General features: G+C 39.5%; 1 protein-coding gene across 1 annotated transcript in view; it reads right to left on the bottom strand.

The window, feature by feature from the left end:
* Positions 1-22,165, bottom strand: part of LOC122814417 — a 274,040-nt gene that overhangs the window by 50,953 nt on the left and 200,922 nt on the right. Inside the window, 1 exon segment of the mRNA XM_044087000.1 lies at positions 10,348-10,650. Within this exon segment, the coding sequence (XP_043942935.1) occupies positions 10,348-10,650 (303 nt within the window).

Here is a 22,165-nt window from a genome sequence, read left to right as displayed (position 1 = left end):
AGTGCACAAGCCACATTTGGGTTTTTGTCATCATGCAGTCATTGCAAGCCATCCCCCACCAGTTTCTTTGTATCATTTTTACAATTTGTTTGATACACAGTAAAGTCCTCATTGCGGTTATATGTTTCCCAGAAGAGACCAAAATGCATATAAATGTCTTGGAGAAGAGAACGGTCTTTTTAGAGTTCCAGGCCTTTCAGAACTACTTCCTCTAGGGAGAACTGCTGTCCAAACAAACAGTGTCAGTGGTTTGGTCATCAACAAACAAGTAGCAGCCAGCACTGGTATGGGACACTTCAGACGCCCACGAGCTGAAGCCCCATGCCTGTCCTTGGCATGTTAGTGGAGTGGCGGTTCTTACCCTGCTTTTTCCATGTATATGTGCCCTTTCTATGCACCTTTGTCCGTTACTGGCCAAGCCCTTATGCATCAAGGCCAGGGAGGCCCCTCTTCAGACTTTTGTGCCAACTGCTGTTGTGCCAGTGGGTGCATCATGGGACATACCCAGCCACCATGGATCTTATGATCCACCTGGATCACAGTTGGGAACTTGGAGACTCTTCAGCTCAGTCCCATAGTGCTACTGTCCTAGGTGAGCATGGCCTTGGGGGTACCACTGTGATGCACTGTTTCCCTCCAGGAAAGGACACATGCAAAAAGACCAAGCCTGGGTCAGTCTTGGTCTTTCCACATGCTGTCTTGCTGTAGCTCTCCACTCAGTCTCCCTCCCTTCAGGTGTAGTAAATGTATGTAGGTGAAGGCAAGAGGGTTTACATTAGCTCCCCCTTTCACTCCTTATGGCCATTGTCGAAAGGGCACATGTAAATGGAAAAGGCAGAGACAAGACAGAGTGCTGGCATTGCATGCAATCAGAAGTCATTGCTGCTACCAGCAGTCTGACTGGGTAGCCGGCACCGGTATGGGACACTTTAGATGCCCATGAACTGAAACCCCATGCCTGTCCTTGGCATATCAGTGGACTGGCAGTCCTTACCCTGCTTTTTCCATTTACATGTGCCCTTTCTGTGCCCCCTTGTCAGTCATTTTGTTTAATTTGGTGTTTTCACAGGTGGTAGGTATGTACCTCTGCAGCATCATCACCACTTATGTACCTCCTGAAAAGAATAATGGCCCTGCGTATAGGAGTGAAGATTTGGATGGTCTAACCAGGTAATGCATTATGATATACGTATATATGTAGTCTTCCAATACATCTGGATGGTCTAACCAGGTAATGCATTATGATATACGTATATATATGTAGTCTTCCAATACATCTGTCAAACATCAGTAGTAGTCTGTTTGCATTTTCTTTCATGTGCAGGTTTGTCCACCTTCTGACACTGACATAGCTTCACAGACAGGAGAACGGCAAGTGAGAGTGTGGGTATGTGGCCATTCCTACATTCAGTGGGCTGCCAGCCATGTCTCTGTAACTGAAAACCACTGCAACTTGAGCTTCCCCACATCCAGTATAAAGGTATACTGGATTACAAGAAGAGGTATGCATTGGAGCAGAGTACTGCAGTTGTTGGAAGAGAAGTGTTCCATCTACCCTGAGCCCAACATCCTTGTGCTGCACATTGGAAGGAATGATGTGATCAGTCAACCACTCTGAAGGTTACAGTTTCAGATAAGAGCAATTTTTGACCACCTGCAGTCGTGGTGGCCACATTGTCATTTTGTGTGGTTTGACATAATTCCGCACCAGATATGGAAAACAGCAGAGAGGCAACTGGCAGTGCACAAGGCCTGACCTTTACAGAATGGGTTCATGCATGGCTTGATGCACAGGGTCGATCTGTATGTCCACATCAAGTCAACAAGTATGGGACAGTCTATCTTAAAAGCTTTTGTATTCTTAGGCAACGTATCCACGTTTAGTGTTTAAAATGTCAAACTCCTAAATGTAGAACAGTACAAAACATAGTATACACAATGAGCTAAAATTGTACAGTCAACTACAAAGGACTACCGAGTTTTCAGTTATCAACGTTCTATAGGACCCAAATGATGATAACCCATCAGGGTTAAAACAGGATATGTCTGCAGGTAACAACTCATAAACCTCAGACTGATTACGCTTTAAAAGTGCTGTCCCTGCACATCTAGACTGAAAAAGTTGTTTTTGTTCCAATCTTTTTACAATAATATTAACACATTTCAGAAAACCTACGTGTACAACTGCAAGATAAATATTTGACGCACCTACTTAGGGTTTGGAGATTTGCTGTTTATGTTTACCAGCATCAAAGCTAGTGCAAGAAGTATCACTATCATTTTCACACCATTACACTACTGCTCAAATCTTGACAAGCACCAGAAGAAAATATAGGATATGAAGTGAAAATAAGTTCCTACAATAAAACCCACATTAATTTGTCAATTGAAAATTCAACACAGGATCATACAACTCTATGGATGCATTGTAAAGAATCTGCAGTATTATCATAAGTGAAATAAAATTTATAAAATCAATGTTTTCTGAGACGGGAAGAATATATGCAGACAAGCAGCATACAGAAGGATTCTAAGAAGGATGGCAAATGGAGGGAAAAACAGAAGGACAAAGCTGAATTAAAAAGTGGTAGCATAAAAGCATTAATAGGGCACCATTTGTTTGTTTGTAGAGTGGTAGCTAAATAATATGTTCGACATGGAGGAAGGGAAGAGTGAAATAGTTTTGCACTGGCGTTGTCTGTGCCATACCTTCTGATGCTCAAACTGGGACAAAATCAATTTTGAGCATGGCAAATTAAAGAGAAATTCACTTGTGTGACAGTGATGGCTGCAGGTATAACTGTTATGGCATTTTATACAACCAATGTAGCAAAGTTCAGGTCAGTATATTTGCAGAAAATAAGAATGAATGCTGGCAGAACATTACTTTCACTCAGGCCCTAACAAGGCCATGTGCTAAAAGGACAATGACATGACAATAACAAAACTCAGTAGTATTGTTGAAGAGAAGAGTCGCTGCTGCATTCACACACATACAAACTGATGTCATGCACATACCGTTCATTCTCTCATACACCGTTCACTTTCTCCTACATCCGTACACAGTCACTGCTGCATTCACACACACATACAAACTGCTGTCATGCACATACCGTTCACTCTCTCCTACACCGTTCACTTTCTCCTACATCCGTACACAGTCACTGCTGCATTCACACACACATACAAACTGCTGTCATGCACGCATCGTTCATTCTCTTATACACCGTTCACTTTCTCCTACATCCGTACACAGTCACCGCTGCATTCACACACACATACAAACTGCTGTCATGCATGCACTGTTCATTCTCTTATACAAACTGCTTTCATGCACATACCATTCATTCTCTCATACACCGTTCACTTTCCCTCATACATACATGCATAATCTATTCTGCATTCGCAGACACAAGCAATCTACTTTCATGCATTCATTCACAGAGAAAAACACACACTCACACAAACACTAAGCGAAAAGCCTACCAAACTGATATATGCAATAACCGAAAAGTAAAGCTAGTGCCCACAACGGAACCGGAAAAGAAACTAGTGTTTCATAGCCAAAAGAAAAAGATTTACAAGAGCATTTATCTACATGGATTATAAAAAAAAAACATGTTCTTATTTTTTGTGGTATACAGAGTAGTTTGGGACTTGGCTTATGAGCTACGGGAAATCATGTAACTTTGCTTACATTGAAAACTAAGATTCCCTACATCCTGAATAAAGTAAAGTAACTGCTGTGCTACCGAGATTACACAGGAATCAGAAATTAAGTTGATTGTTGGGGTGGGCCAGTACTTCTAAGTGAGATCAGCCTACAGCAGACAGGTGGAAAAGCATATACAGTTTAAAAATAATTAACGGAAAAAAACAACAATCGGTATAATAACAGCTTTTACTGCGGTAACATTACATGAGTAACTGAGTAAAACAAGGCAGCATTTTCATCTGGTTGGAGGGGAAATAGTGTGTAGCAAAAGACTCGCAGACAGATCTCCGGTCATGAAGTTAGCAGCAGGATAAATAGAGGGATCCAGCAGTAAATTCAACAAACAGCAAAAAAAGAAAGGGAATTTTTACTGTTGGACCCCCTATTTATTTGCACAGAACAAAGGATTTTTAGGGCAGGGGGTTCAGGTGTTAAGAAAGTCATGGCTTGCCTTGTAAGACTGTCATTGGACACCGCCGCATGCTTGATGATACGCATAGAAAATCGGCTTGCTATGCAGAGGAAAGTACACAGTAAATTGAAGCCGATTTTCTTAGAAAAATGAAATGTGAACACCGTGTAACTCCATGCTGAAATTTAAGCTGGCAAGATAACTGACAAAATTCAGTTACTTTTTCAGCTTAATTTTCAACATTGGAGTTACAATCTGATTGCAAAGTTGTGCGAGCTGGGAGAAGACACTCGGGTGGAAAAGCATGCAGTTACTATCGTCTCACAGCGAGCTCGTGTGTAACCACAGAGACGCCATGAGACGTAGTCGGGGTTAATGAGTTAAGATGTTGCTCCCTTTTTTACTCCAACTTCCATTTACAGGGTTGTCTCAACAGCCAAAATGTTGCAGTGCATTTTACATACAATGTACAACCCACATAGTGAACAAGAGGAAACTGTATGCTGCAGCCAACCAGTGCTAATTTTCCTGAGTTTCCATCATGGCATTAATATTAAGGAGGAATCACAAGCTGATCTGTATGCAGATGTGGACATTTCTCACACACGAATATTCAAGAAAGAAATGCATCCCCTAATGGTATGAAATCTGTCAGAAATGACAGTAAGATCTTGATCAAGACTTGAGGTAGTCATAAGCCCAGGAAGGATAAGGCAAGTTAGGGTGATCATGGAACTCTGAAGATGTCCAGACAGACAACAGCCTAGCCTTTCAGTCTAAATGGCAATCTCAGGAAATGTTTCTGCACAGATCTGCATTAAGTAGGGTCTTTTAAGTTTTAAACTTGTCATCGTTTGAAAATAATTCTAAACCCTGATCTGCTGTACTTTTAAAGCAGTTCTTACAACTAAATTTCATTTTTTTCAAACATGCCATTCATCAAATTCCTCTACTCACATGACACCATCAAAAGGCACTGGTTACACAAATATACACATGGGTCTGCCGCAACCAAGTGTCAGAAATGTATAAATGCTTTATTTCACCAGCCCCTTTCACTCAAAAAAGAATACTTGCAAATCTAAACCTACTACCAGATCTAAGATATACATTTTATGATGCTCTGGCAGCTTGGTGAAAACAATTACATGCCCCTTTGATGGCACTCATTTAATAAATGTCAAAACCCCTTCTGCATGCTAAAATGACAGAATCGTTTGATCTGTGCTAGCACTGTTCATAACCAAATAAACCATATGCAAACAGGATACTGTCCTGCCCCCTTACACAAACACTTTTGGGTTAAAAAGGAAGGAAGACACTATGGATGCACCTAGAGCTGGACTCTCACCTTTGGATGACATGACATTTTTGCTACTGGGTTAAGTACACCTCCTTCATCATGTTTTCCCAAGACTATGAGATTGGGTTAGACAGGCATCACTTACTCTTTTAGAGATTATTTTCAGATTAAGCAATTCTCTGACGGCAACTCCAACACAGAAATGGCATGACATAATTACTGATTGTCTAAAGCAACAGTAAGTGTAGGCGAACTGGTGTTGGTCTGCCTTTTTGTTTTAACTGGAAATAGCAGGAGAGGGGATATCCCTATTGATAATCATAGCATTTCGTTCAAAACAAATATGTAGCAATGGTGTGCATTCTTAGGTTGGTAATGTTTGTTTTTGGCAGAATGATGGTACACAACCAATTGTTATCAACTGTTCACTGGGTGAAATTCTTTAGATGGAATAATTTTTTTTTTACATACTTTCTCTTTTACAGTTACTTAACATTTTGATCCAGACCTTCATTAAAAGTCACACACTAAAACTGATTTCCTTCTGAAGGAAGTGGAGAGTGGGTATCACACATAAACAGTCTACACTAACTCACTTCATAGTCTTACTCTGTGGCTGAAAAAAGTTATTGCCAAAGCCTCCTAGATCCATGAAGACCAAGTCTCAGTGAAAATTTAACACCACATCACCTTCTAGCATACTTCCAACAAAGAATCACCGGGATTTAAATAATTTCAGATCCAGTTCCCCAAACTACTCTACAAATAAAAATGTTTTAATGATTGATGACTCTACACTCAAAATATCATCTGTCATCTCTGGACAACAGGTGATGGAGAATTGTCTTTCAGATGTCAAGATGTCTGACATCTCAGGAGACTTTAAGATACTTTCAGCTGGCATATATGACTATGAGGGAGTGAATGACTTGGCAGGCAAAACTCTGAAGGATTTGTAGAGAGGCATGTCAGAAGCTCCATGCAATCACAACATGCAGGGAAGATTCTGGTCCTGACAGTAATCCTTCCTTCCTTCCCAAGAATGATGACCAAGTACAAAGACAAAATAAGTAGCATCAACAGTTGGCTAAATATTTGGTGCCAGATCCAATAGGTGTCAACATGAGATGAGATGTTAGACAGTCCTACATGCTCTGCCATGGACAGCCTGCCGCTCTTGTTCCAAGCCTTCAACATACTTGTGAAGCACCTCCCATGTTTAAGTAATTACTGAAATTTATTTTAAATGTTAAGAAAGCATTCTGCCTATAGCAAGGTTTTGTATTTATTATGTCTTCAGCCTCCGTGGCAACTGTGATAGCATCTCCATATTTGTTATGGACCACATCACCTCTAGATACATTTCCGGGGACCCATAAACACAGCTGTCATGTTATCGCCTGTTACAGGACTCTCTCTGTGACACATAGTAATCATGGAAGGTTCTTAAATGTAAATCAATGAACTACCTATAAACAAAAACTTAATTTTTTGGGAGAATAACTACCCATGAATCTATACCTCAAATGTAGGATACACCCAAAAGTTCTTTGTTTCATAAACAAAAGTTCCTGGAACAGATTATGTATACAGGCCTAATATTCTTTAGTCCTTACAAATATAGCTTTTTTCATGCACTATTCCACCAGTATCTCCTTCCCTGGTAAAGTGCGTTCATTCACTAATCACCTTAACAACTAAAACCTCTAAATTCCATAATATCTCAGAATTCAATGATTAAAAAATGTACAAATCTTACCAAATTCTATGATAAGGTTTGAAGATTCACATATTCTAGCTTAATGCCATACTCCTCCACAGCACGGAGCTACACAAAAGAGTTCATTGCCCACTTATATAAATGTATACAACTGACATTATGCATCAGATCTAAATATAATAGAAGGCTTAAAATGAAACCACCCCAGTGGTCCAACAGAGTAAACTTTGCAACAAAAGAAAAAAAAACTCCTTAAAATATAAATCAGATCGAAGGACCCTCTAATCAGGTAGGACATTAGAAAATTACTAAAACTTTAAAAATAACAGGACTATTAGGGCAGTCCATGAACTTGAGGACAACAACAAATCCTTCTTTAGTTATGTGTTATGAAAGAAAGAAATAATACCCAAGACTGTTCATAACTTATTCAAGATGGCACCACTAACTCTGACTCAGTAGACATTGCAAATATACCAGCTAACAAACTGAGTCCCAACTTCACTCTGGAAATGATGAGTCAAATCTTCTTATCCCTGAATCCCTCAGCCCTGCACCCCCCCAACCCCCCCGCCACCATCAACACGACCAAGGTTCACGTACTAAAGGTACTCTCAAAGACTAAAATACTTCCTGCATGGTACTTGATAATATACATTGCTGTTTAATAAACAGCACAATGGAAGTACTTGTGGAGCAACTCAAACTATTTAACCCGTGTTTAGTTACTGACATTCAATGCACAGTAGTGATGTCACTTCACAACGGTGGCCACATTGCTGACCCTGGGAATTACAGTCCCATCAGCTTGACAAGTCTCATATGCAAAGCCATGGAGCATATTGTAACTAACCTGATTAACTAAGGCATTAAAAATCTCATCCGGCTAGAGCTGCAGCAGTTTGGCTTTGCGAAGTGTAGATCCTTTCCAATGAATCTGGTTAATGTCTTTAAAAGAGTAACACAAGCTACTGACATCAGCCATGATGTATACACAGCAAACATTGACCTGGTCAAGGCCTTTGGCACTACACTAGGATAGATAGTATGCTCAATGCATTATAAGAAGACTCCCATATAGTAAGATGAACAGCAAACTGGCTGAAGGACAAAGCTCATACAGTGTAGGTAGCAGGTGCTTCATAAAAGAGTATGGAGGTAACCAATTGTGTTCTGTGTTGGGACTTGTTTTGTTTAGCATTTACTTTTCTAATTTCCAGACTATCAACCAAGACCTCTGGCTAACTAGGTTTGTAGATGACTGTAAACTGAGAACCATTGTCAAGTGACCGTTTGATACTCAAAGCCATGTGAAAAGAATGCTGATGTGCTAGTAATGGGCTTAAATGAAATCCTAACAAGTGTAATATCACTGTGTTTGGTAAATATTCCCTCCTTCCAGTACATGACATCAGTACCCCACTTTAAAATGAGAATGTAGTTAGAGATCTTGGTACTTTGGTTAACAATTCCTTCTCCTTTGATTATCATGTAACAACAGAAGTCAGGAAGCATTTCTACTTACCACAGCTGATCAACAAGGAGACACCTTCCAGTCCAAACAGGTCACTGTCTCATGTAACAACAGAAGTCAGGAAGCATTTCTACTTACCACAGCTGATCAACAAGGAGACACCTTCCAGTCCAAACAGGTCACTGTCCCATTATACTCAGCACTGATTATACCAATTATTGAATACAATGTCCTCTCTGGAATGGACCCTACTAGACCTATCTAACAACTAACAAGACATCAGAGGCCCCTAACTAGGGAGATCACCTGTTAAAAAACCTAAGCTACCTGAAAAAAATGGAAGGACTGTCCCTTTATTCAGTATCTTACAGACTTCTGAGGGGGGACTTATGCCTTGCCATTCAAGCCATTAGGAACTTGGTGGTCCTTGATCTTTTGAATCTCCATGAATGAAATAGTCCACAAGGGATCTAAATCTACAAGACAATGTAGAAAGAGATTCATTACACAACACCTTTCCCATCTCTAGAACTGACTTCCACTGCAAATTAAGCAGTGTAATACATTATCTGCCTTAAACCAGGAACTGGAAGTTTGGGCAGGTATTCACAACTTCAACCCTGGTCCGACTGGCCTGGCACTCCTTGACAAAGGAGGTTCAGGTTGAGGATGGATACTGGCAGATATTAATGGTCACGAGCCAACTGTCCTATATTTCCTATTACCTGATGATCCTTTGCAGCAAACCCTTGATAAAAAGGGTCCTGCAAGAAGTAAAGAAATTGTATTTGTCTACAACTGCTATGCTACACTATATGTTCCACCGGTCAGAAACTGTGTATATAAAAGACATAGCTTCAATTACGCATCAGAGCTTTTAATGGGGAGATGGCGTTATATTAAATAAATAGTCCTCCAGTCAAAAGTCATCAAATGTATAATTCATTTTAACAATGAGATCAATGAAGTCTGCAAGTAAGGAAGATGTCACCTTAACCTGACATCCAGAGTTCTCACAGTTAGTACACGTTGAGGCATTTAATTTTTTGTTCTAAATGAGTTTGTTTTGATGGGCAGCCATGGTGGTGCAGCAGTTAGTGTTGCCACCTCACAGCAACAGGTTTTCCGGTTCAATTCTCGACTGGGGTGCCTTCTTTGCGAAGTCTGCATGTCCTCCCTGTGGTCGCGTGGGTTTCTTCTGGGTGCTCTGGTTTCCTCCCACATCCCAAAGACATGCTGTATGTGGATTGGACACTCTAAATTAGCCCTAGGCATGAGTGCGTGCGTGTGTGTGTGCCTTCTGTGGAAGGTTGGGCGTCAGGCTGGCAACTCGACACCGTAAAACTCCAATGGCAATCATGAGCAGACAGGTGACCGGCTGTGGCGACCCCTAACCAGGAAAAGCTGAAAGAAGAAGAAGTTAGGAAATGGATTTTGTTCTTTTTCAAGCACTTCATTTCCAAGTATGTTTATTTCAGCATGTTGGGAGATGACAAGGTTTGCCTTGATGTAAAGCCATTGACCAATTTCGGGCACATGAACAGAACAAATTAAGAAAAAAACAACAAATAAAAGTAATTAAAAAATAAGCACATTACTGTATATGATTTAAACTGCTGGTACTTTATCTGAAATGTTTCTTATGTCAGCTGCAAACCTAAGGTTTCAGTTCCCAAAACGAAAGACATGCAAGTACTACAGCAAAAATCAAAAGTGGACTTAATGATAGAACTCCATTAGTTTTGTGTTTTCCACGTTCTGAGGTGTCACCTAACACTAATTCCTCAGTGGTTGCCAGATTGTCTGTGTCATTTCTCTCTTCCAGAATGTCTACTTCTTTTTTGAATCCAAAGTTAATATCAGACACTGCTGAGTGGATTTCTGTAACACCAGTTTTAATGCATTCAAATTTTTCTTCCATCTCTTTCAGAATTTCTGACGCTTTGCTAAGTTGTTTGAATGAGTTTTTGCTCCTTTTCATGAAGAAACTGGTGCAGTTTTGCAAACTCTTCTGCAATATATTTTTCTAAATTAACAGCATGTTCCTGGTAAACAAGTAATACAAATAAGAACAAGCTAACTTGCTACACATTATCATACCACAATACCAGTTATGTCCATATATTTACCTTGCATGACAGAAAGAACAAACTTAAGCTCGCAGGAAACAGAGACAGAGGAGCTGACTGCAAAACTGGTGACCTGGGTAAGGGGAGGGTTTTTGTCTTAATGGTTAAGGTCTTTACCTCACACATGCAAGGTAAAGGGTTTGATTCTGACCTTTATATTGTCTAGGCTTATAAAAGTCTGCAGACTGGTAGCAAGTATTTAACTATGAACCCAGGAACTCTGAACCTAACTAAGCCCATCTAAATGTGAAGCCACCATAATACTCTCTGGGGGAATGAGAGTGGAAACTCTACATAGATGACCCTTAGTCTATATTGACAATTAATGTAATGTAAGAGCTGTGTGTTCAGAGGGAGGTGAAGCTGGATCTGAATAAAGGATAAGGTAAGCCCCACACTGTCTGTCTGTATACCAACCTGACTTCTTCTATTGACTCCTGGTGGACTCTGATGATTAAACTGGTTTTCAGGAACTATGGTGAGCAAAGAGGTCAAACTCGTAGAAGGAAGAAGTTTTCTGCTGTAAGGTAAAATGTGGGCTCAGTCCCCTAGGCAGTCCTGTATCTGTTCATTATAAACAAGTTAGGGGGAACCATTGTGGCTAGGCCCTAGGCAGTCCTGTATCTGTTCATTATACACAAGTTAGAAGGAACCATGGTGGCTAGGCCATATCCAGGGTCATAACAGTAGAGGAAAGTGACAGCAATTAGGTTAAGTCATCATACACAACAGGCCACATTCCAAAAGACCTGTGTAGGTCTGTTTATAGAGAGAGGCCTTACACTGAAATAAGTTACTTAGACTGAGAGCAGATCTTTCGGAATCTGGTCACCAGTGGTAGGCCTGTTTATAGACAGGTCTTACACCAAAAGTAAAGCACTCACTCTGAGAACAAGTCTTTTGAAATCAGGCCAGACCTGTACCAGGCTAAGTCAATTGGAGAGCAAGTCTTTATGAATCAAGTCCAACAGATTAAGTAGGGCTGACAAATAGAAAGCTTAATTCTACAATATGAAAATCAGTGAATGCAAACACTGCAGCAGTTGTGTAGTGATTTAGTCCCAGCATCCAATAAGAAACTACAGTTGTGTAAAATCTAACCACACAGTGGATAAACATCTCTTCACTGTTGCAGTATTCTTTACATAAGGGATCTCCTGCCAAGGAAAGCCCAACATCTGGGCAGTATACCGTAGTCTTTAGTTCTTATACACATTGTATGTCACATGTATGCTCCCCACACAAAGAGTAGGGCATAAAGGTGACATATGAACACATGCACTCAGAACTGAAAATGCCCCAGAAGGGGAATGCCCACAGGGACAAGGAAAACATGCCCATCCAAGAGAAGATGATGATGATGATGATGATGATAAGCCCCTTGGCTAGAAGGGCAAGACAAGGACAAGCCTGAAGGGGGTAGCAGGGAGGGAATGAATACTGCTACAGTGAAGAAAAGCACATTCATGTTTATGCTAAGATTTTACACAATTGTCCTATGTCCTTCCATATCACTCAGGGGCGGCTCGTGGCATCGGGCTGCCGGACTGCAGCCCCCTCAGCTAGACGGCTGAGTAGTTTATTTTGTTTTTTTTTTTTATGTAAAAAAAAAAAATCTGTTTTTGTACTTTAAATTTCGAGTCCGCGACTCGAAATTACGCGCATGTGCATTGCGCACTTCAATCGCAACAGCGTTTTTTTTTTTTTCTAAATTCTTGCTGCAATGTTTTCATTGCAGCCCGGAGGAGCAAAGAAGGCATCATTGTGATGCCCAGAACTTCCCAGAAGTCTATGCGGTTGAGACACAAACCGCATAGATATGGAAGGGGCTCGGACTGCGACATCCGCAGGCACGTCATGACGTGCTTGCTGGACAAATGCTGCTGATTGGTTGTCGCTCTCTTCCCAGGCTTTATGTGCTGGGAAAAGAGCGAGAATCAGTCAGTCGGTTTTCGGAGTTGGAGTGGACCTGATATTGTGATCTTTTTTTCCTGGAGTGCTGTGTTTAGTTTTGTTTACAATAAAACATTTTTTTTTTTATTTTTTGGCTCAAGTGACAAGACAAATTATTTTTTAAGTAACGAGGCAATCAGGACAGGAGGACTGTGGTGGATTTATTGCTGCTTCTTTCATCAGGCTGTCAGTGGAATCAACAACAATAGGTGAGTTACTATTTATTTCATTACTGTCTTGCTTTTTTTAAAATGTTTTATGAAACCAGAGGGATAATTTTGAAAATAATATTGTGGTAGCATAATCTTCCAAAGGAGTTTGTACAAAAGGAGGATACATATCAAGCAGTCATGATACCATCTAGAATATCGGAGCATGGAAATAATAACACAGAACACTTTAAACTGAAAAACTGTCTTTGCAGGTTTCCCTTTATGCTTGTATACACATGGACAGTGCTACCGATTCCTTCCGTTTTTTTCCTCAGGATGTTATCTAACATTAATATCAAGGCTAGATGAGCTGTTAGATGGACACTCAGTCTCAAGGTTGTAGGTTTGAATCTCATGTTGAACAATCCCCATTTGACAGTAAGGTGGATCAGTGGTGCAATCTTTGTCTTGTAGAAGCAGGCTTCAGGTCTGACCTTTGTTTACTGTCTTTGTAGAATTTTGTGTTGTAGTTAGTTGAGTAAGACTATGGAATATTAATGAGCAGTGCAGTCCAGGGTTTGATTCCTGCACTCTCCCTTTGCCAACACGTGACTGTGCAAGTGATTAAAGCAGAGGATGCTCTGGAGCAATTGTGAAAGTGGACTATGCTCCTCAGTGGTCTCCTGGAATGCATGATTACCTATTATATAAATCAGGATTATTTCCATCTTTCTGCCTTTATATGTGGCTTCGGTCAAAATTTATGACTGAAGAATAGTAAAAGTTTAATGGTCACTGCTGGTGGAAAAGAAAAAAAAATGTTTTGCTCGTGTAATGAAAGTTCTCTGTCATCACATGCTCTTTGACAGCTTTGGGCTTCATTTCAAGCGTTATGCTCTGTGTGACATGTCTAATTACAGTACATATTTGAGTTATACAAAATGAATAGAAATACTACTCCCTGCTGCATGCTGTTATATTCTTTGCTTTGGCTAACTAATTCATGTGTTTCATAAGTAGGATACGCATTTGGTTATGATGCATGCATATTACATACAGCACTCCTTCCATCCTTCATTCTATTCTTTCTTGAAAATGTAACCAAAATAAACATATAAGATGCAGGAAAATGTTTACTTCATGGAAATTGTTATTAATAGAATATTTAGGTATGTTTGTGTGTCATTATCCTTTGTTAATTATCCATCATCTTTATTTAAGGGGAAATTCGCAGAAGCTTCTGAAGTTTACCTAGCAGGAGTGAAAAACTGCCCAGACCTTTTTTTCCTGCTGTATTTAGTTAAGTTAGACTTATTTAAGCTGAAGTGTTGTGCATTGCAGTTACCAGTACAAAGTGCAAATGCATTTAGTTTATTGACTAACTAATCTTGTGTTACACCTGTTGTTCTTGTTATTACATTTACTTGCTTGGGTAATAAGTGTTTCATTTTGGTGCTTATAGTTATGTTGAAGTGGTCGCTTGGGTGAATGTTTATGATTTTGGTGTTGTATTGTACTTTTATGTTATTGAAGGAAAGGGGCAAACTTTTCGTTTTGGTGCTTGGGGATACCTCAGCATTTTTCTGAAGAGGTCACTTGGGTGAATGTTTCATTTTGGTGCTTGTATGTTATTGAAGGGGTCACATGGGCAAATGTTTAATTTTAGTGCTTTTGCATATTGTACCTGGACATTTTACTGAAGGGGTCTTTTTTCTTTTAGGGAAATGTTTCATTTCAGTGCTTGTGTATACCTCGACATAGTAATGAAGATTTTACTGAAGGGGTCTTTTTTTCTTTTAGGGAAATGTTTCATTTCAGTGCTTGTGTATACCTGGACATAGTAATGAAGATTTTACTGAAGGGGTCTTTTTTCTTTTAGGGAAATGTTTCATTTCAGTGCTTGCGTATACCTGGACATAGTAATGAAGATTTTGCTTGGGGAAATTCATTCGTGTATCAGGGAAGTGCTTGTGCATACATGGTCAGACAGCTGAAGCGACCACTGGGCAAAATAATTTGTGTCATTTCAGTGCTTGTGCATACACAATACAAACTAATGAACGGGTTACTGGGGAAAATTATTCATTACTGTGTCAGTGTTTGGGAAATGTTTCATTTTGGTGCTTGTGTATACCTGGATATGTGATGTCATGTGGTTTATGGAAGAGGCTTGTTGGCCACTGAGTTATATGCTTTATTCAAGTGGGCCACGATCAGAAAAGTTTGAGAAACACCGGTATGGACTATTACTGCCCAACTCTCTGATATATTAGTATATGTAGAAAATGCAGTTAACTGTTATATATTCCTAGTGGAGATCACTGAAGAACAGTCTCAAACAAAGAGGTACTGATTGCATTAATAGGTGGTAGGATAGTTAGTTTGCATTTTTTTTTTCATTCACTGATGTGTCTTGTAGGTGGCACCTGTTATGAATTATCTTTTTACAGGTCAGTGAATAGAGTTTTTTTTTTTAATGCTACTTTTAAAGTTTGAGTGATTATTACTAGAGATAGATTGTAAGGGGTTAGTTTTAGTTTTCTACTTAAATTTATAAGTATTGCTTTGCTTGTTAGATAGTAGTTAGGCTGGCTTAATGTAAAGTAAAGTTAGTCAGACTAAGTGTATTTACCCACAGGACCCATCACAACGTATGGTCCTTATTGCCCTTACAGTCATCATTTCTATTAATAATGCATCAGTCTTTCGTTGTGCTAATATCACAGTTCAAGTCCTATAATTTATACTTTTTATTGCATCATAAGTAATGAAAATGTACTGATATCATTATCAACATTTATATAAAGCCAGCCTATCTGTGCAGTGCTATGTATTCTCTGAAAGGAGAGAAGAACAAATAGGAAGGATATAACTAATCTTATAATTTTCTACAAGTACATTTACATAATTAGCTCTAGATTGAGGTCAGTGCTCTGACCCTCTCTGGGGAGAATGAAACCAAAGTTATAGCAATATAACAAACATGATTTTCATAATTGGCATTTCATAGAACATTAAAATGTCTGATATGCTCTAAGTACTCAATTTGGCATTACAAATATACAGCATCTACGCCAAGTGCCTCACTGCACATAAGGCAGTAGTAAAATTAGCCATTAAGGGGCCATCATTATTTTATTATTGTTAATAAGAATAGGAACCCTGGGAAGTATATTTCATAGCACTATCAGTCAAGAAATGCAAACCAAAAATATATCTATTTTAGATAAATGAGGCTCTGGGTGGAGAAGAAAAAAAAAGCATTTTTGCTGAGGTAAATTGGACTGATGTTGATGACATCAAGTGTTTTAGCATGTTTACAGAGTGACATTCAGTATCTTGTGCTACAGCCAGGTTAAAACTTAGATTTAATGATGGTCTTTCTGCATTTGGTCTTTGGCATTGAGAAGTTAGTAGTGTTGTCTCTGGACTACTGTGCATTAAATGAAAAGCCCATTAGCTACTCTTTCTCCTGTCACGTTCATTTTGTGCTCCATATATTTGCTGCATTTTGTTTTATGCTTATTATATCATAGAAGGTTAGTATGCTAAGTTAAGTTCACTGACAGGTGTTTTTGAGTTTCAGATTTCAGATTTCATACCCTACAGAAAAGTCATACTGATGCAAGACCTACTGAACTTTCTAAGTTTGTAAGAGCAGCATTTAAAAATTGTCTGTATTTTGACCTTTGTCCTATTTTTATTTATGGCCTTATCCAGATTTCTTGCTCTGAGGTTGAGTATATGAAATGTGTCATGGGCTAGGGGCCATCAGCCAGAGACGTTTCAAATTGTGACATACTTGTACCCCCACTCCCCCATGTAGTGACTTTAGATGTGTCCAGGTTTAGAGTATCCCTCCAAGGTAGATGTGTCCAGGCAAGGAGCACTTAAAGAGTATCCAAGGTAGACACAAGTACAGTCATGGCTTTTAATCTGTCCTTTTGCAGAATGTTCTGGTTTTCTGTCATTTTTATACTGTTGACTTTGTGTATTCAGAAAATGCATTTTGTTGGCTGCTTGTCTTTTTATACTTTATTTTGACTGGCATTCCACTCCAGTAATGTATTTAAAAGTAATTTATTTTTTTGATTCATCACAGCCTTTGCTTCCCATCTAGATATTAAGCAAGCTGTCATGTAGCCCAGGCATTGAAATATTGTTTTCTTTACCACTTCATTTTTGTTTTGATTGGACTCTCATGGTGATAGCTTGTAGGCAAACAGGGAAGCAGTGTATTTAAAATACCAGCTTTTGTGGTTTTATATTATTTTGAAAGTATTTTAAGCTAATGTCTTGGAAATGAACAAATTTTAATGATTGACTAATGCAATGGATTAATACACTCCAGTGAATCATACTGGCTTCAGGCTACACCTCGCAAAACAATACTGTCTGAGGTAGTTAAACATTCATTTGGCCCTCCCCCAAGACCCACTTCAGATTGCACCAACTTTACAGAAAGGATGCAGATTAATTATACACAAGAGATAAGTAATTATACAGTGTGGAGAGACTCTTAACTTAAGAGCAGAATAACCCTTATTAGATTCTGGAAGATCAGAAGGCTAGGAATTCTATTCCCTCCCCAAAAATAGCAGCACATAGTAAATGGCTTTAAGTTATAAAAATTTCACACTCTTAAATTAAGTTGGAGACCGAGTATCTACAGGCTGAATAGATTGGTAGTTACAACATGCAGAAAATGCTGACTTTTATGGGTTTATGGCAGTCCAGGTGTTTACCCTGCCCTGAGGCCCTGAGGATTAATGTTTCATGTGTTTGTTTTAGTGTACTTGTGATCATATTCAGTGGTTAACTTGGAAACAGCAAGCAGTCCAGTGACACATTTATCTAAGTTAGCTGATGTGCTTCCCTCTTAACAAACTTGCACTGCAGTGTTATATTTTTCTTTGTTGTACTCTTAACATTTTCCCAGTACAAGACGTCTGAGTGTAAATAATTATTTTTTAGGGGGTGGGTCATTAGCACTACTACTACTACTGCACTTCTATATTGTATTTATATATATATATATATATATATATATATATATATATATATATATATATATATATATATATATAATTTTTTTTTGCCAGTATATTGTCTGAGAGTAGCTATAATTATAATAAAATGAAAAACATAACATAACATTTTCAATTAGGGTAGAATGCTTGCATTAGAATAATCTAAAAATAAGCAGGCAGTGTACTACACATGCCTTGTGTTTTAAATCAGTATATGTGGTACTTGAATACTTCAGAATCAGTACATGTGAAATGGAAATGTGTATTGGTCTGGGACTGGTACTCTGTATGCATCCTCCTTTTCTGGAAAATAAAATTAAAAGATATTGTGCATACAAATAAGGAAACGACTGCATGTGAAGCTTGTACATGACTATGGTGGTTACATAACATAATACAGTATGATCATTTTTGGCCATTTTAGTAGTCTTTCTTTCGGGAGGTTGGGGCATTTTAGATAATTTTTGTCAGAAATAGCCTGGGGGGGGGTCTCTGAAATGAAATGGCCTGTAGTTTACAGACACACCAGCAAATAAAGTAAGATTATGTGCAAGTTCTTGGCTATTGTGATGTGAAAGAAATGCAACCATGGTGATTTATTTCGCTTAAACATTGTAGGCTGAAAGCAGTTTCTCTGGGTAGGGAGTTGGGCTGGGGGCAATGCTTGTGTGAATAGCTGCAGTTCTGTCTACATTTTCAACAGTAATGTCGATTTCACTCAAGTAAGATCGACCAGAAGCTGAAGCTCTGAAATCTGAGTGGTTTGTATGTGTGTGGTGGGGGGGGTCAAGGAATTTTTGTTAAACCATGTTTTATTGTAGAAAGTCTGGTAAGTAAAATTAATTTTAAAATTTAAATGTGTATTTGGCTGATGCACACAAGCTGTGATAGTGAGTCTGTCAGCAAAATGAAAGTATGCAATGCAGTTGTTAGTATTTGTACTTTAATCCTGACCAGTAAAAAGCAGCTACTTCATTAGGTAATGGGAGGGTGTTTGTGAATTCATTGAGGTGACTGCCCTTGTTTACTGTCAGTTATGGCTTTGCAAGATGACTGTTTGGGTAAAGTCTGCTGTTGGGCAAGCCTGTAACTACCATTTCTGTGCAATGGACTAAATTAATGCAGCCATTTGCAGTTCATTACTTTTTTTTGCTTTCTGATTTCAGAGGTTTTTGAGCCAGGTACTTTTGGTAGGCTGTTGGGATGGGGACTTTCATGTCGCCAGTGTTGGAATGAAATAACCATTTAGTGTTGTAATTCTGGCTTTGCAAAACTCTGAGGGAGTAAGCAATATGCATACAGGCTGTGGGACTACAGTCTCTGTGCAGCAGATATATTTTAATTCTGGAAGGATCAAAGCAGAAAGTATAGTGGAGGCAATGGAATGACTGCCCCTGTTAGTCCTGCAAAGACAATGTAAGTTGTGACAGTGTGTGCATCACAAATGCATTAATAGTCTTTAATCCTGGCAAGACCAAGCCAGATAGTTGGTAGATCATGGCTGTGGCACTGTCAATGAAATGAGTGCTGTTTCTGAAGCTGTAAATCATTACATGTATACAACAGTGGCACTTAAATCATTTCTGCAATATCTTCATTTTAGAGTTGCAACAACTCGACTACAATAACCAGAATGAGTGAACAGAGTGAGCAGAGTGTTACAGTGGCCTATCTGAAATCTATTAATTTTAAAGAGTTGATTCTTAATGAGAAGTTAGGAATCAAGAGGACTGGAAGACCCACACCTGATCTGAAGATAGAGTCTGCAGGTACAAGTAGGTCAAGAACATACACACGCAGCTTCAACAGGTCAGTGTATGACAAACACACCTGGATCTGTGGTTGTGAGGAAACAAACAGCTTGTACTGCTTCCCATGTTTGTTATTTGGTGGAGAGGAAGCCTGGACATCAAAGGGTATGGATGACCTGAAGAGACTGGAAGAAAGGTCCAGAAGGCATGAAGTGTCTGCTAAACATCTAGACAATGAAATGAGTCTATCAGTGTTGGGAACTGTGGATATCAGGTCTCAGTTAAATAGTGGATACCAGTTATCAGTAGAAAGACACAACAAGAAAGTGGATGACAACCGTCATGTTCTGTCTATTTTAATAGAATGCATGAAGACGTGTGGTGCACAAGAACTAGCTTTCAGAGGTCATGATGAGTCTGAAGAGTCAAGGAATCCAGGAAACTTCCGGGCAATAGTAGAATTAGTCAGCCAGTTTGATAAGAAGTTGTCAGACCACATGACAGCTTCAACTGTTTTCAAAGGAACATCAAAAACTATTCAAAATGAACTCCTGGACTGCATGCTAACAGTATGCAGAGAAGAAATAAAAAAAGAGATTCGTACTGCAAAATTTATAGCAGTAATTGCAGATGAAACCACTGATTTTGCTGCGACGTGGCAAATAGCTATTGTGTTCTGTTACTTTGTCAATGGACAGGTGGTGGAATGTTTTTGGGGATACTTTACACCACTTAGACAGACAGCACAACATATTGCTGTTGTGATAGAACAACAGTTGAAGGAAGTAGTGGGAGACCAGCATAAAAACGTGATTGCTCAGAGTTATGATGGTGCATCGGTTATGAGTGGTGTTCAGCATGGGGTCCAGGCCATCATAAGAGAAAAGTTTAAATATGCCTACTATGTACACAGCTATGCCCACCAACTTAATCTGGTAATGCAAAGAGCCGCACAACAGAATACTGAAGCAAGGATATTTTTTTTAACACTTGGTGGAATTCCAGCCTTTTTCAGTCGTTCATCTCAAAGACAAGCTGCTCTGGATAATATAGTATCACGACGCATTCCAAGAGTGTCAGGAACATGGTGGAATTTTAACATCCGTACTGTAAATGCAGTGTACGAGAACTTGGAGTCGCTGGAAGAGTGCTTTGATTATTTGTGCAGGAATCCTACATCTGGTGCAGCAACTGTACTGGAAGCAAATGGGCTACTGCAATCACTTGAAGATGACCAATTTAAATTTTGGCTTGCTGTCTTCCATTGTAGAATGCCCCATGTTGATGTTCTGTACAGGCAACTTCAGTGTCGTACCACAGATGCAACTGCTGTTGAAAAGGATGTTCATACATTTTTGGATGCAATTGACAGTGTCAGATCGGGTATCAATGGTACTGCAGAACAGTACCTACATACAGAGAACATCTGGTTAAAACGTAGACGAGGGCCATCAGCTTCCCGACCACTGCATGAGACCTTGTCAATTGCTGCAAAGGAAGTGTGTGATGTCATAAGGTTCCAGGCAACATCACGATTTCAACAAACTGGCCATCTTCAAGCTTCTCAGTTACTTCTGCCTGGAAAGTTTTCAACATACATAAGAGAGTTTCCAGAAAATCTGTTCACAGGAACAATGGACAGCTATCCATTCCTGATGAGGGGACAACCTAGAACAGAACTTGGAGTGGTGTATCAACGTGAAGACTTTAAAGCAGCTGGCAGTGCAGTCAAGATGTTAAAATTCTTGTTGGACAACTCCTTAACCCATGTGTTTTCACAGACTTACAAAGTGTTGTTAATTATAGCCACCACACCAATGTCAACTGCTGAGGCAGAAAGGTGTTTCTCAACACTGAAAAGGATTAAAACATTTCTTCATTCTACAATGGGGCAAGACAGATTGAATGCTTTGGCTATGCTTTCCATAGGAAAGGAGTTAATGTGGAGTATACCCAACTTCAACCAGAGAGTTATTGATTATTTTGCACAAAATAAAGAGAGACGAATGGACTTTATCTATAAGTAACGGAACACCATACAGAAGAACACAAGAGGCACTTATTTGGTACTATACTAGTACTACAAGCACTTATGTAACCCAGCCACTGGGGATGCACAAGCCAGTGCATTTCTTCGTGCCGGTCCCAAGCCCGGATAAATGGGGAGGGTTATGTCAGGAAGCCTGGGCATCACCACATATAACCTCCTGACAAAATTTTGTGGGACAATACAGATTTTGATACAAGATTGGTCGAGGCCCAAGTTAACAATCACCAGCACCAGTACTACTCTTTACCAAAAGGGTGCTGGCAGAAATTGGGGGGAGGCTACTGTTGGCTCTAGAAGAGAGGGAAGGCAGAAATTGGGGGGAGGCTACTGTTGGCCCTAGAAGAAGGGGAAGGCATGCCCAAAGGTAGTGTGATTTGGACATGTGCTGAGGGATGCTAAAGAGGGATGCTACTAGGTATATTGGGAGAAGGATGCTAAGGATGGAGCTGCCAGGGAAGAAAAGAGGAAGAACTTGT

The sequence above is a fragment of the Protopterus annectens genome, chromosome 10.part0, assembly GCF_019279795.1.
Source record: "Protopterus annectens isolate FY-2018-M chromosome 10.part0, PAN1.0, whole genome shotgun sequence".
Taxonomy (NCBI): Eukaryota; Metazoa; Chordata; order Ceratodontiformes; family Protopteridae; genus Protopterus; species Protopterus annectens.
Note: the sequence above shows the minus strand (reverse complement) of the source record. Positions and strands in the feature narration are given on the sequence as shown.